Genomic DNA, 16423 nt, shown 5'->3' with positions numbered 1-16423 from the left:
TTAAAACATGTAAAAATAATAAAATATTACCAAATTCATGAAAGTTTGATCACCACTTTGACTGTCGGTTGTGAGTTACGATGAATATTAATAAAACGTAGTTATAATATTATTTCGAATAAAGCTTGATAAGTTGAAATCAAACAAAATTCATGTTCAAAGGCTCATCATCAGTCGCCATTTCCACGTACTTGACTGACCAAATATCCTCTTTTAAGTTACATTATTACATTTTACACTGTTGCGTTTTAAAGGTAATAAGCACATAATTTAGGCCATAGTACGTGCAAAAAGTACAATGATCGTGTACCTAAAACAATTTCAATGTAAAATTGAGCGCCTTTTTTATTAATATAGTTTTTCGTTTTTCGTGTTTATATACCAAAATGGAACCACACTGTACTGGCTGATAGTAAAAATGATGTTACATTATTAATACCATCAACTACGTCTGACCAACATATTTTATTATGAATAAAGACCATAGTTTTATATTAAAAAAGTTTACTACATTAAAATAAAACTCAGTGACTATTATCTCGATCTAAATAATAATTATACTGTATAATATAATATATTATAGCTCTCAATTTTTCAATTGAAAACGGACAACAATGTCGTAATACTTTTAATAAATATATCTAGTCGATTAGATATTTCTGTTTTATTTCTAGAATCATAAAAATTTAAAATTTAAATAATAACCAGTGTACATCGTATATTATCTTAGGATGTAATGGACAATGCACATCTGTCGGAATTTCTACTTGTCAGCTATTTGTTCCATTTATAGAACGTTTCAGTCAAAACTTTTCAAATAAGTTAGCCGTAATTTAATCCCATCGGATCTTTAACGTAAACGCATTTGGCAACCGAGTCAATCTGATTTTTCTTTGTTTTCCCAGTTGAATATTAATTCCACCGCCAATTGGATCCTTCTACTGGGATTCGTCAGATATCTCATAAAGTCTCCATAATAATATCTGTTACTAATGCGATTTGTTTGCTACTACACAGCTACCGCCATTAAAGAACATGGAAGACGCCAATGATTACGACATCGAAAAAGACATTCCAACCATCGAAGAACTGGAAAAACTGGGTAAGTGCACCGCGTCGTTGCGACTCATTCCCCAAATACTATTTGAAAACTTTTCGCTCGCAGGAGAAGTGCAATACCGGGAAGTGTGCTGGGATCTGAAGGAAAGGGGTACCGTCGGTGAAACGGCGTTACATCTATGCTTACTCAACGCTACGTCTATACACGCCGACTTGGCCAAAAGGCTATTGCATTTCTATCCAAAACTTGTAAACGACATTTACATGATTGATGAGTATTACGGTGAGTTATGATCGAACGATTAATCTCGAATAAAATCATCAAATAATTACAATGTTATTTCTATATTCTATATTGTATCTAAAACTTTTGGCATACTGATTTTTGAGTTGTGTTTGTTCTGTATAACTATATCTATAATGACGCTATTGGCTATTTAACCAATACAAATAATTTGATTGAGTTATAACTGACTTTTACGCATACTTTATTATAAATCATGGTTAAAGTAATCAATGGAAAAAAAAATATTTATTTAAAAGAGGTAATCAAAAAAGGATATTTGCTGCTAAATTGGATGTCAAGCACCGGATTTCCAAATATTTTATTCCTTTAACGAATTAAGCAAAGATATTTTTATAAAAAAGTATGAGTATAAGTACCCGATAAAGAATTTGATTTTTTTCTGTTAATAAGTTCGTTTTTAGCCCAGACAAATTAATATGCATTAATAAGAAAAAATTAAAAATTATAGGTAAAGCAAATTTTTAGTTAACTTAGTAAAATTTAAATTAAATACACATTTTTTTATATATATATAATTACTATCCTAATTTATTTTTTTTTTTTCAACTCAAAAGTGTAAAACCACTATACAGTATTTTTATAGAGTACATCATCGAAGTTTTTCATCATTAATAAAAATACAATTCACACCTGCAAAATGACTCAAAATATTTTTGACATGAAAAGAAAATTGATGTAAATGTAATAAAATAAAATTAAAATTAAAACAAAATTAATAAAAATGTAATTAGTTCATTTCGCGTTAATTAAAAAACAATTAATTTAAGTTTGTACTTAAATTATCGGGAACCCAAAAGTAACTAATTTAGATAAATAGTTAATTTAATTTTAATTTTTTAACTCGTTAATACCTATCCTTAATAAAAGTCATTCGAAAACCGTGCATTTCTCGTAATGGACCACTCTGTATATTTATATTTATATGTTTATTATATGTTTTACCCCGCGGAACTGAACAAAAACTATACACTAGTGGTATTTTTGGTTTTTAAATCGATTTCTGGTACAGGAGAAAGCGTGTTGCACATGGCCATTGTCAACGAAGATCCGGCCATGGTGAAGGTGCTGATGGACAGCGGGGCTGATCTTAACGAACGGTGTTTCGGGAACTTTATGAGTACGGAAGATCAAAAGGCTTCACGATCGGATTCGCTGGACCACGAATGGGTGAACCTGTGTCCCGACACCAATTACGAAGGGTAAACAACGTGTATACAGAGTTTAACTAATCCACAGATTTTTACATCGTACCCTAATCAAATCACTCGTCTTATCCAAATCTCAAGTAGACATATAGAAAACGTTTTACTCAATATAAGATATGTGTACCGATCCATCTGAGCTTCTTGTACCATACGTTTGATCGTCATTGTTCTAAAAATCAAAAACACACGAATGCAGTATAGGTTCATCAACGAACACATGCACGCGCTATATATTACCACAAAATAAACGATTTTCCAAATCGCAGGTACGTGTATTGGGGCGAATATCCACTGTCATTTGCAGCGTGTCTCGGCCAGGAGGAGAGCTATCGTTTGATGTTGGCGAGAGGTGCCGACCCCAACAACCAAGACACCAACGGCAATACGGTCTTGCACATGCTCGTGATTTACGAAAAAATCGTAAGTCAATCCATACCAGAAATAATATACTACAAAAACGTATATCTATATCTATATATATATGTAATATGTACATATAGATTTATATGACATGACATGGATGTATATTATACACATCAAACAGAAATTTTTTTTTTTAATAAATAACAATTATTTTTAAATTATCTAAATGTTTGTCAAAATATATTATAAAATAATTTTCCAATTATTAAATTTAAAAAATATATATATATATTATTTATTACCACATTGAAGTATTATATCAAAGTTAAGTATAAGTTCACAGTACAAAATATTATATTAATCATGATAACAGTTATACAGTTTAATTCCAAACAAATATGTATGAATATAAAATAAATAAAAGTATTACTGAGTCAGACAAAATAGGTATGGCTTTATTTTATAAAATTAAAATATGATCATACACGTAAATTATTAATTTAAAAAAATCTCATTTCAGCGATCATAGGTATGATAAAAATATTTTAAAAATCGATAAAAATAAACGTATAAGTCAAATAAAAGTAAAATCAATTTAAACATTTTAAAATTCATATAATTAAAAAAAACTAAGTACTCATAATATTACCATTGTCGAAGTTTATTTCTGCAGTATATATATATCTATATATTATATATTATATATTATTATTTTTTTTTTTGAGGTATGCGGGATAATTATAATTTGGAACAATGAAATATTTTATATAAAATTTCTAATGGTGAAGCATAATGAGAGATAATGAAACAGTGACTTCTCTAATTTTAATTTTCAAAATGAATGATACAATTTAATGATGAGTATATTAATAGACATACGGGTTAACCTTAACGTCCTTAATTTTATTTCAAGTATTTTTTTTTTTAATATTTTTTACAATTCAGAAATACCTGTTGAAACGTTACAAAATTTGACTTTTTCATTTTCATGGTGGTTTACGGTTGCAATCGAGTGGGTGCACAGGGTTAGTAAACACGCAATGTAAATTTCTTATGAGACACTTTTCGAACAAATCGATAGCTGTTATTCTACTATTATTTTTTTTATTTAGTCGTTTTAATATGTTGATCATCTTGCACATATTGTAGAACGTGTTATCATGACCAAATCTCTTGACGACCTTCGTTCACATATACGTTTTATAGTTTATAGTGATTATACTTATGTTATAATATATAATATATACGTAGTATTTACCAATATTTTATGTACATGATGGAATCTTCAAATTATATATTATATTTAATTTTGAATGCAATTTTAAGGTCTAATTAATTATTTTTATTATAATATCTAAATTTGTTACAAATCTAATTTATTTACGCTTCGCCATTAGGAATTTTACAGATAATAAGGTTTTTATGGAATTTTAAGTAGGGAAAAGTTATTCAATAAGAACTTATTAAAAGAATGAGAATTACGTATGTGTATTATCGTAAGGTTTTCGCGATTTTTACATATTCCAGAAGACCATAACATAACTTTTGTTACTTTTTTACTTGACACGTGATACATTTATGCATTGCATAAAATTAATATCAGTGGTTTCTAAACTTTTTTCGACAGAAACAAGAATCAAACCTATTTAATTTTTGGCGAAAACGAGCTGTGGTGAAAACAGTCAATATTAATTTGGAGAAAACGGGTATTACCCATGTATATATACCTACTTTTGGCCGACTTATGTCCCGCGTGTTTATTACGCCCGAATTCCCCCGTGGCCAAACAAGACTCATTTCACTTCGTGCTTCCCATCGATCCTTCCCTTTCCCGACCATACCATAACCTTCTCTCCAAGCCGTCGCCATCACAATAAGCGTAATCATTATTATTTTGTACTTCGTCTCGCTGTCGTAACTTGCATCGTATGGATAAACTACGTCCCGAAAAAAAAAAAAAAAAACCGAAAACCTTCAGCGCACTGAAAATATATCGCCGCACATCATCCAACCTCTTTGTTTAAGACCACACCGTGTAAAATATATTGCACAATACCTGTGGATAATAAATAACCGAAAATCCGACTTAGCATAAAGTTAAAACACAAACAATGGGCAGCGGGAATACACGCGACGATCGATAGTTTTATTTTTTTACGTGTAGCGAGTTAGCAGTTGCAGTCGGTAAATTTAGTAACAAGAATTTACAGCGAGCGCATTTTTATAATACTATAACAGGCGTATTCGCCGTATGGTATTACTTTTTAATCCCGGCGCAACACGTGTATTAACATTTCACGGTGAACGTATATAAAGTTCAAAAATCTAATTCCGGTCGCGTCAAATACTTACATATACGAAAATATCATGGCGTTTTTATAAGCTCACTTTCTAAAATACTGTGCTCCTATTTATATTATGTACTAAATAAAAGTACCTACATCAAAACCGTTATTACATTTTTTTCCATACACGGTGGAAATCTTGTTTTATTTTCTCAACAACAAATCTCACAAAACCATAATAAAATATAATATTAATATTAATATATATTTCTACATTATTATTCATATCTATGTACAATAAGAACGATATACATATACATATTTAAATAAATTCCAAAACTATATTTTAAATTCAAGGCAATTTTCACATATGAGCCATAACGTATATTATTCATTTCTATTAGATTTTTCAACAAACGATTAATTTGAACAAAAAATTATAATAATCAATAAATGCGAATATATGCCTGTTTGTCCTTTATGTATTCCTTCATCATTCATCCAATCACCATGAAATTTTGGGAAATAGTATACCTACTACTGTGTAGTGTGCGAAGTGGGACAGCTAATTGTTAATAATTGGAAATAGATTATATACCTAACCTAATAACCTACCCTAATCTGTGTGTGTGTGTATGTGTGTGTGTGTGTGGCTAAAAACAATTTATAAAATCGATTAAAAACAATGAAAATTAATTAACAAGAGAGAATGATCTGATTACGGAGATTACAGTCTACCAGTGACGTCTTTAATTAACCTAACTTTTATTTTATAAAAAAAACCGTACATCTAAAATGTATACTAGTCAATACTACATTTAGTGTGTCTGATTAGTAATCGAGGAGTTTTATTTTTAGAATAAAAAAAAATTATCATTTTTTTATGATATTGTTTGTTATGCATTAGACGAGTGGGTGTACACGATATGTGATCCAACAATATCTTAGCACGGCGTAAAGTCATTTCCTTTCGTTCATCAAGCATTGATGACACAATAATGCATCAAATATTTTTATCTATACAACATGCCTTACCATCGCCCGCAACGTGTGAAAAATATTAGCCGCCGAGAAAAATGGGATGTAATGGATATAATGTAAAAATCGCGAGAAAAAATATAACACAAAATTCCTACACGGCGGAGACGGGTCCAAGACGGGACGTGCCAGTATTTTCGATATATTATTTTGTGTAGTACATCGAAAGTAGGAGATCTGACAGCGATATAGCAGTGGTAAGGAGTGGAGAAATTTCAAAAAATGGCGATCACACTTTACACGCATACTATCGTGATGATAATAATGTGATATATTAAATAATAAATACATTTCAGTCGCGGCATCCGTTATTTACTGCAAGGAATTACCATAAGGGACACTTTTAGACACTCGAGTTTTACACGGATCCTTAATGAGTGGCAGATTTGCTACACCTGCTGGCAAACTGGTGCTGTCGTTATAAAGATGATTCTCATTTTTTTACTTTTTAGCGGCTCAAAAAAAAAAAAAAAAATACATAAATATATGCAAACATTTATATAATAATATTCTTAAAGTCAGTTTCATTAGAAAAAGAAAACTATTTCGATTATTGTATATTCTCGGATTTACAGATTTGTTAGAGAATATTTTACTCTTTAGTTAGTGTCTCATTCTCTGGTTATTATTATCTACGTTGTTTTTCTCGTTACTTCGGTGTATATACCTAACCTGCTACAGTGCTGTATTGTAGCCGTGATTTGATCGTCGCACGATCGGTGTTTAGTGTCATTAAAGTTCTTTTTTTCTCTTAGTCTTACATGCAGGCTATTGGGTCTTTTTGTACACTTTCACCAAATGTCACATCTATTCCAGTCTAATGGTTTATCCATTCTCATTGACTCATCGATATTTGTGATATATATATAAATATATTTTTACCCTATCTGACCACTGTTAAAGAGGTCTGTCCTTAATCGCTTATATTGTTCCTTGTATTTCCCAGTAATTTCACACAAGCTAGTGAATTTTTTACATAACTTTTCTATCGGAGACAATATTTAATCTTTATAATTATTAATAACTCAGTAATTAATCTTTGCTTTCATTTTACTACCGGGCGCAAGTAGCAAGAATATGATTTTTCTTTTTTAGTTTCGTTTAACCCGCTAAAATTGAAAATTTTTTGTTTAAGATAAAATAGACACTGTTTGCAGCACTAAACTGTATTTAATTATGCATGTTATTGTTAATGTTTATATTTACTCCTAAGTATTTAAACAAATTTATTTGCCCAAAATAATAAGAGTCTACTTTTAGGGCTGCCTTATTCGCCACATATATATTCATTACTAAGTACATTATAGTTTTATTTTATGTATCTCCTAATATTATAATATGATGTTATTGGTGTAATCTGCGAGCGAGCGCAAACACAACATTGTTACCATTTAGTTCAAGTTCGTTATTTACTGATCTATTATCTCTTTAGTCTAAATATTATTCAAATATTATGATTGCTATAAGTCCTAAAAAATATTATTATAAATCATAACTGATCAAAAAATGAAATTCCGTGATAATAATATTATATGTATGCACGTGTGTTTCCGGCAGTCGACGTTCGACATGGCCTACGAGATCGGGGCGGAGCTCAACATTAGGAACGTGCAAAATTTGACGCCACTCACGCTGGCCGCAAAACTGGCTCGGATCCAAATGTTCTTTCACATACTCAAAATCGAACGGGAAATTTATTGGCAGATCGGTAAACGAACTATAATCGCTTACATGAACCACAGCACCCATGTATTACACCACACAAATATATATTTATCAATATAAAATACACATATACACGCGTAGTTAAATAATAACATTTATATGCTCGGGTAGTGTATAATATACATATACATTAAAATATAATATATTCTATATAAAACACATATATTTTTCAGAAATAGATGAAATAGATGAGTATATACTTGGTGATATAGAAAACTCTGGCTTAGCTCCATGAACACATATTATTATATAGTAGGTGCACATTCACCATACACTATAGAAGATGAGAAATTTTACAAAATTAGTGAAAAATCACATTTGGATTTTATCGAATTATTTATTTTTTCAATTTAAATTTAAATGGTGATAAAGCTTTAGATTATGATAGTTTAATGACCACCCATGTATAAATAATTTTTCTATTTAAACTTGGTATTATAGTAGACGTAATTCTAATGTAGTATATATTCTTAAGTAACTAGTTATCCTAAGAGTTAACATATTAAATGGATTTTGACATAATCAATAATTTTGGTTATTTTTTTCGTAATTAATTCAAAATATAACGATTTCAGACTAAAAATGATTACTTACTAATTTTTTAAATAATTTAAATAATATAAATTTTAAAAATAATTTTCGAAAAAAAAAATCATTTTTTGGAATTTTAATTTTATAAAAATAATATATTAATCTACTGCCCAAAAAAGTGAAGCAAGGCGTATTTCAGAACTACAGGCCTATAGCACTATATTTTCTTCCATTTCATTTTTTATAACATCGTGTAACCTGGCGCACTATATAGGCAAAATAGGTACATCTCTGCATAGAATATTATTTTTGAAATGTCTAATATTGTTTTATGAGTAGGTATAGTAACATAATAGTATTATATTTTAATTTCCCTTTTCTTTGTTTTGAAATATTTAAGCTATACTGGTTTGAAATTATCAAAACCCATAAGAAATTAGTCAAATAATGCTCGGAAATTCGCGATCTGAAGTATATTCCTCTGACTGGCTGATTGCGAAGTTATGGAAAACCATCTTTCTAGAATATATTTACATTTATTATTGTTCATTTGTATTCAATTTCATGACCATAAACTGAAAAGCCATATGTATACACCTATTAAAAATTGATAATAACATTTTATCAGTCCAAAATACGAAAATATTAAATATTATTCAATTTGATTAACAATTCATATTTCCCCTAATAATATCATTTTTTTAAAACAATCAATTAAATTACTCACATACAAAGTTTAAATATTTTATTTATGATACATTGTGGTACGTGAAAATTTTAAAACAAACAAGTCCTCGAGTATGTAAATGGCATATTATGTTTTAAATAATTTCCAGTCTTTAATTATTACTATGCAGGACGCGGGAGAATACTGTCAACCGCCAACGTGTAATTAGGACTGTTGAACTTGAATATATAATACTTAAACTTACATTGATTATTTGTGTATTTGATTATTTTATACTTCCTTGTGGTTTTCCGGCAATGAGGTAATACAACGGTGTATACTATGTTTAGGCAGTATAACTTGTGCCGCGTACCCCCTGACCCAAATCGACACTATCGACAACGACACGGGGCAGATCAGCAGAAATTCGGCACTCAACTTGGTTGTATTTGGCGTGAGTTGATATTATTTATTTTTTATGTTAGATAAAAATTGGTTATTAATATTAAAGCTATTAGCAGCTGATTTGATGCAGTCAGTGTTGTAATTATACATTATAATACGAAAAGTATCATTCATTATCTAACATTGTACAAAATAATCTAATGTCTAAATAATATTATATTTCCACCGTTAGTGGTTCATCAAAAACGTTAAAGTTTCTGTTGTACTTTAAAGGAAAGTCCAGAACACTTGGAAATGATGGACGGCGTGTTGGTGGATCTGCTAAATGCCAAATGGAACGCTTTCGTGAAATTCAGGTAAGCCGCCAGTGCGAGCACCTCCTAATACCTGGTATAACATAATAAATCGTGACCAAAAGTATTGCGGTCACGTTTCACTCGTTGTAGAACAAACAAAACGTGAATCTTGTATACGCACTATTATTATTATTATTATTATTATATACAATCATCTGCATTGACGTAAGAAATGGATAAAAATTTAAGGTTAAGATCGATTTGAAAACCTAGTAAAATGTCATTTAAATTAGCGCGACGTTCGTGTTCTTGTAAGCACACTATGCGATGCATATTACAATTTTAGATATCATACAATATACATATATAACACTTTAAAATACGCGCGTGTGTGTATGTATGTGTGTGTGTGTGTGTGTGTGTGTGTGTGTGTGTGTGTGTGTGTGTGTGTGTGTGTGTGTTACGAAGATGTAAGTTCGAAACAATATTCTCAAATGAATGCACACTACAGGGTTAAAAACGTCCAAACTGCGACAAATGTGGCCCAAATAATACCAGTTTTGAACCAATGTTTCGTAAAAAACATAAAAATAAAAATATATATTTATTACGATATAAAATGATATAATATAATTGTGCAACCATGGCACATATTGTATATTAGTACAAATTATATGCAACTCTGTTTTGTGTTACTTATTAAAATGTATAAAATCTTAATCCGTATAATATAAATAAAACAAAGTCAAAAAATATCTTATTAATATATTTACAACGTGTAATCAATAAGAACAAACGTAAAATAAGAATTTAATAAATGTACTGGTAAAATTTCAAGTACAAATATAATAACATATAATACTATACAATAATACAATTTTATTCACCATTTTTTATTTTAGTATCTATTGGATTTATTTATAATCTTATTATTAGAATTTTTAAGTATAACCACAATTTATTTTCAAATATTTGGATTTTTATATTCTTTAAGTCGTATCCTGTGGCAATCATTTTAGGTTTATTATTTTCAAATAAGAAACTCAGTTTTTACATAAATTCTTAAGCAGATGGTTTTCTTAAAAACAGTTTTATATCTAATTAAAAATGTAAGCGACTTATTTTTTCGAATTATTTGGCTTATTATTCTAAAAGCAATGTTTCCATAATAATAGGTTATTACAAAGGCTATAAACCTATTGATTTAATAATGTTATTATTTTATAAAGATCTACTAACATTTGACCATTTTTAAAAATATCTAAAGAACGATTATTATTACTCTAAGTATAATTTATTGCATATAATTTATATTTTATGTAAAACTATAATTATTAAGCACTTAAATCGTATTAGTACACATATTTTAATAACTTAAAAACTACTCATTTGAATTTCAAAAAAAATCACCTGCTTCACAGTTTACATCAAAATAGAGTTGTTCTGCTAGTAAAAATAAATTTATATTACTATAATTAATTAATGATAAAAAAAAATGAATTTTAAATTAGATTCGTTACTCTTAAGTAATCTTAGCAATTTCAAAAACAGAATTTGAATATATTAATTATCATAAACAATCTCATTTTATTTTTTAAATAAAAACTAAATCGGTTTCTGAAAAATATGGAAATAATCAACTTTTCATCTATTCAAATAATATAAACACATTTTAAATTATTAATACGAGGATTTTTGCAGTCAACTTTTTTGTTTTTAACCGCTAAACTACCATAATATGATTTCAAAAAATATACGTACACTACCCTTTCACACTATTATATTTTGTTTCGATGAAATTTTATCAATCGATCTAACGTTGTCTCTTCTTGCACGCTTTATATAATATATATCGTACGTGTGTATATGTATAAGATAACATGGTAATGTAGTCATTATAGCATAAACGTTTTCTCGCTGCCGTCCCCTCGGCCGCCTCGAAAACTTCATTAAAGTTCCAGACCAGAACTTGTGTGTTTGGTTTCTTTTTTATTTCCGGTTCTTTAAAACTATGCACATTCGAGTGGTAAATTTAGGAACGTGCTCACCATTCCGACCGAACTGACCAACTCGCGATTCACCGAGGGCGGCATTTGATTACAACCGCGGTATACGCATCATATAATATAATATGCACGGCGCTCCGAATCGCGGTATAAACTTATTTTATTCAAACACAAAGCTGATTGCACGTCCGCGTTCAAATGATACAACTACCAAACGCGGTATATCAAATATATACCTATAATGTACGCATATAGACCGTGTTATTGTAGAATGCATAGTCGACGACGCGGTCGATCGCGAATAACTTTAAAATATTATTATACTATAATTCGCGTTCGTCTCTGCACGCGCGTACATAATAACATAATACAGATTGGTCAACGTCCATTACAGTTGTTTTCATAATAGCTACGTATTCAAATGTGAAGCCAAAGATGATATTTTGCCGAGCCTAAAGACGGGAGGAGGTAATATGAGTAATAGTCGCTCCAATACAAATTTCTCGTACGCAATCGATATCATAATAAAACATGTGATACCCATTTATACACGAGCAACATCGCCGCTGCTATATTATCTGGCTATGGCGCGCCGACCTGTAATTGAAAAAAAACTACATTTATTTAACCGCTTCGTTTTCTAAGAAAAAATTTCGGTCACGAGACCCGCACTAATACAAGGTAGGTAGTATAGTTACTAGGTAGGTTCATATTGTACGCAGGTATACATAATACATATACGCATGCACTCGTGCACGTCTTCGTATTGTTCGTCCCGATCGCGTGTCGTCGTTGCAACAGACGTGTCCCGTGAGCCATATAAATCAATGAAAATAATAAGATAACAAAAAAAAAAAAAAATATGTGAAATATAAAATATTCAAAGTTTGTCCGCAGTATAGCCTCGGAACCACGTCGTTCGCACACCGACACCTCCCCTCCCCCGACAACCATTCATACACATAAACACACGCGCGCACACTACCTCATTCACAGCGGCTGCATATAAAGGAATTTCGATACGTCTCGTACATTATATATTACTTAGTATATGGATTATAATATTGTACGCAGATGTACGTGGATTAATGTATAGTGCGTCGAGTGTATGTATATAGTTAATCGTTGTTAAAAATGTTATGGAATAACAGGGCGACGGTTGCATGGGATTAACGAAAATAAATAAATCACTTGTATAGTCGTCTACGAACGATGAGGCAATGAGGCATGTTATGATGACGCGCACATATATAATAATATTATTATAGTATTATTATTATTATTATTTACGTTTGCGTGTTGCGCGTTCAAATAGGAAGTGATATTACGAGACAAATCGTATTTTAACGGTTTAACTAAATTCGTATGACCTAACCCGAATACTGATTAGAAGACCACAGGGCGCGCATCCGAATTGATTGCTAAATCCGAATTCACAGCAGGGTCTTTGTTTCGTTTACTCTGCGAAAACTATTTAGTTTAGTTCCCTCTTAATGATAAGTTTTTTGTTAGTTGTCTAAATATTTTGAAATTGTCAAGTACTGAAAATAATAATATACATAATGGTAAATATTTTCAAGTCTATATCAGAATAAAACTATTAACAAAATAATTAAAAACACTAGTGAAAAAAACACCGTTATTGTTTAAACATCAAATATTGTTAAAAATTGAATTTCAAATGTCTATAAAAAAAAATTAATCCTTTTATATATAAAAGGTATTTTTAAATCCTGGAAAAAAAATTTAAGTGGGATCTATATTGTAATATAATGTAACATATTCAAGTTTCTGACTAGGAAACAAAAATACAAAATGTAATCAACCATTAAAAAATTAAAATTAAATTTCCTTAAAACTATATTAGTGTAAATATTTTGAAATGTGATCGTGCATAGAAAATTATAATTTAAGTAATAGTAGCATTTTTGATCTAAGTTTATTAATATATTTTCAATTATAACAAAATAATAAATATTTTCATTTTTTTACCGAAATCGAATTCTATATTAAATGTATAATGCCCTTACGTAATAAAATTAAAACTACTGAGTTTTTAGCAACAAAATATTTTTTATAGATTTCATTATTTTAAATAAAAAAATAATATCAAATTTGTGACGATAGAATTCAAAATTGCTTAACTAGTTTATGAATAAATTATGAGAAATCTTGTATCACCATTTTAAGATTTATGACTTAGAAACAAAAATTTTAACAATATATAAATAAAAATTCAAAATATCTACAAATAGCTCAAAATGAGTCAATATTTTTCAAAACATTACGTCTTTAAAATTCTTATATAAATATTTGATAAAAATTTTACTTGGTTATTTAACTCCTTCCCTTCCTTTTCTTGATATATTAACTATAAAATTTTCTACCAGAAACTGTTGTCTAAGTTAAAGATTTTAACTTCTCCGAGGGAGATGAAATCGCAAAATCTCACGTAATCTAAAATAATTTTAGTTTACTGTTCACTGAACATTTGATCCTAAACGAGGCTCTAATGGAGTGATCGAATTCAGGAAAAATGTCAGTTCTGTCGTAATGGTAGTATCAAAATATTGATAATGGGTAATTTTTTTACAAAAATGTATTTATCATCCATCATCGCCTATAAGACCCTCAGGCCATAGTTCCTATCGCGGTTAGGTTCAATATTACAATATATTATACTCATAACCACGAAAGTTGGCAACCTCTATATAATAGTAAGCAAATTACTTGTGCAAGATAAATATTACCGTAGTATAAGAAAAGCTATGAAAATAAATAACTTATGCGCGAGAAATAATACGTAATTATATAACTACTGTATTTTGCTATCGATTTAAAATATTTGTCGAACGTAACTAGACGAATGCAAGTTGAAATCGATATTTTCGTTTAGGTTCTATCGGCAGTTCATCCTGTTCGCGTTTTACTTTTCCATATCCATGGTGTGCTTTGTTCTGCGTCCCGGACCACCTCCTACTGGTCTTAAACCACCACTAATTAACTACACGTCCACATCGACCACGGTGGCCACCACGCCGTTAGACTTCATGGACAACGAGTCGATGTTGCCCGACAACGTCATATACGACGAGATGATGATTGCTGGCGGCGTTCCGATCGAACTCGACACGGTGATAACCACAGAAATCATGACAACAAACACAGCCACAGACACAGCCACCAACGATAGCGGTATCGAGACGCCACTGATCTACGAAGACGGTGGTGGTGGTGGTGGTGGTAGAAGTGATGGCACTGTAAGTTTGCATGGTAAGAGTTCGGGTTCGGACAGAGGCAAACACAGGAGCACGTGGAATCCGGCCAACCATACGTTCAAGACCAACTACACATACAACTACAACAAAGTAGGTGGCGTACGTACGAGTGTACGACACACCATATTATTATAATAATGCACATTGCGATAAGTCATGATAACGTCGCTTGACACGTCGGAATGTATAGAATAATATTACATGCGGGTAGATATGGGTATAATATATGCACATTTTGACGATACAAATATCCACTCTCTTGGCGGCGTAAGGGATATTTCTCCCCCGAGAAATTATGTAACACAGAAATGATGGGTTTTAGAATTGGAATAATATAGATTTCAAAATCTCATAGAAAAGTCTCCGTCATTATGTATGTATAATTTTTTTGTGAGACGTTTCGTTTATTAACGTGACAATGGAGTTTATAAGCTATCGTCATTCAACTTTATAATATACTAGATTTCGGTTGTAACCTTTAAGATCTTCACACCGTATAAGGATAAAAGATTAAAAACGTTGTACACACGAGTACCGGTAAGTGATACGATTAACGCGAGTTCAATGATGATTTCGATGAAATCAACATTTCAAACTTTCTATAATAGCATGCAGAAATACCTGTTATGTATTGATCAATTTAATATTTATTATTTCATCAATTAAAATTCTATTTTTCTGAACAATTCTTAGAATAAAATTATACTATTATAGTATAGGTAGTATATTTTTAACAGGAGTGTATACTGTATTTACAATTATTTCCTATACAAAGGGATCATGCCATACCTACCGAAGGGTCAAATTTCCAGGGAATAAATATCGTGGATAAACAACCATAGTTATAATAATATTATATAAAACCATTGAAATATAATACATTAACTTTACATACAAGCGTAGGAATTGCACGATTATTTCGATTTAGAAATAGGTATTATATTAATGGCAAACTAAGAAATTCAAGTACAACTGCACTTTAAGTAGCTGAGCATAGGTATGAACTGAGTCGTCGATAAAACCTTATCGAACTAATTGAGTGTCCCGGGTTTCTTAAATAAGTATAAGTACCTATTAAATGATTTGTGTAAATTTTAAAATATAATACTAATCAAGTTATAATGAGGTACAACCTCACATTCAACTTAAAAAAAAAACTTTATCCTTTCTAGTTATAGAAACTTAAAACTGTAATAAAAATACTACATGTATGAGGTGTGATAAGGTGTTTTTTTTAATTTCTTTGTGTTAATGTTAA

The 16423-nt window shown here is 30.2% G+C and overlaps 1 protein-coding gene across 2 annotated transcripts in view; it reads left to right on the top strand.

Annotated features, from left to right (window-relative positions):
* LOC113551855 (transient receptor potential cation channel subfamily V member 5) overlaps positions 1–16423 on the top strand; it is a 48837-nt gene that overhangs the window by 13913 nt on the left and 18501 nt on the right. Inside the window, exons 3-10 of one of the 2 annotated variants that reach the window (XM_026954394.1) lie at positions 1018–1102; positions 1166–1342; positions 2376–2565; positions 2838–2991; positions 7815–7965; positions 9531–9634; positions 9859–9941; positions 14784–15255. In XM_026954394.1, the coding sequence (XP_026810195.1) occupies positions 1018–1102; positions 1166–1342; positions 2376–2565; positions 2838–2991; positions 7815–7965; positions 9531–9634; positions 9859–9941; positions 14784–15255 (1416 nt within the window). Of the gene's footprint in view, positions 1–1017; positions 1343–2375; positions 2566–2837; positions 2992–7814; positions 7966–9530; positions 9635–9858; positions 9942–14783; positions 15256–16423 lie in introns of both variants that reach the window. The other variant, XR_003405146.1, reaches the window with a different exon arrangement.

The sequence above is a fragment of the Rhopalosiphum maidis genome, chromosome 2, assembly GCF_003676215.2.
Source record: "Rhopalosiphum maidis isolate BTI-1 chromosome 2, ASM367621v3, whole genome shotgun sequence".
Lineage (NCBI taxonomy): Eukaryota > Metazoa > Arthropoda > Insecta > Hemiptera > Aphididae > Rhopalosiphum > Rhopalosiphum maidis.
The sequence above is the reverse complement of the archived record's forward strand: the minus strand, read 5'-3'. Positions and strand labels throughout refer to the sequence as shown.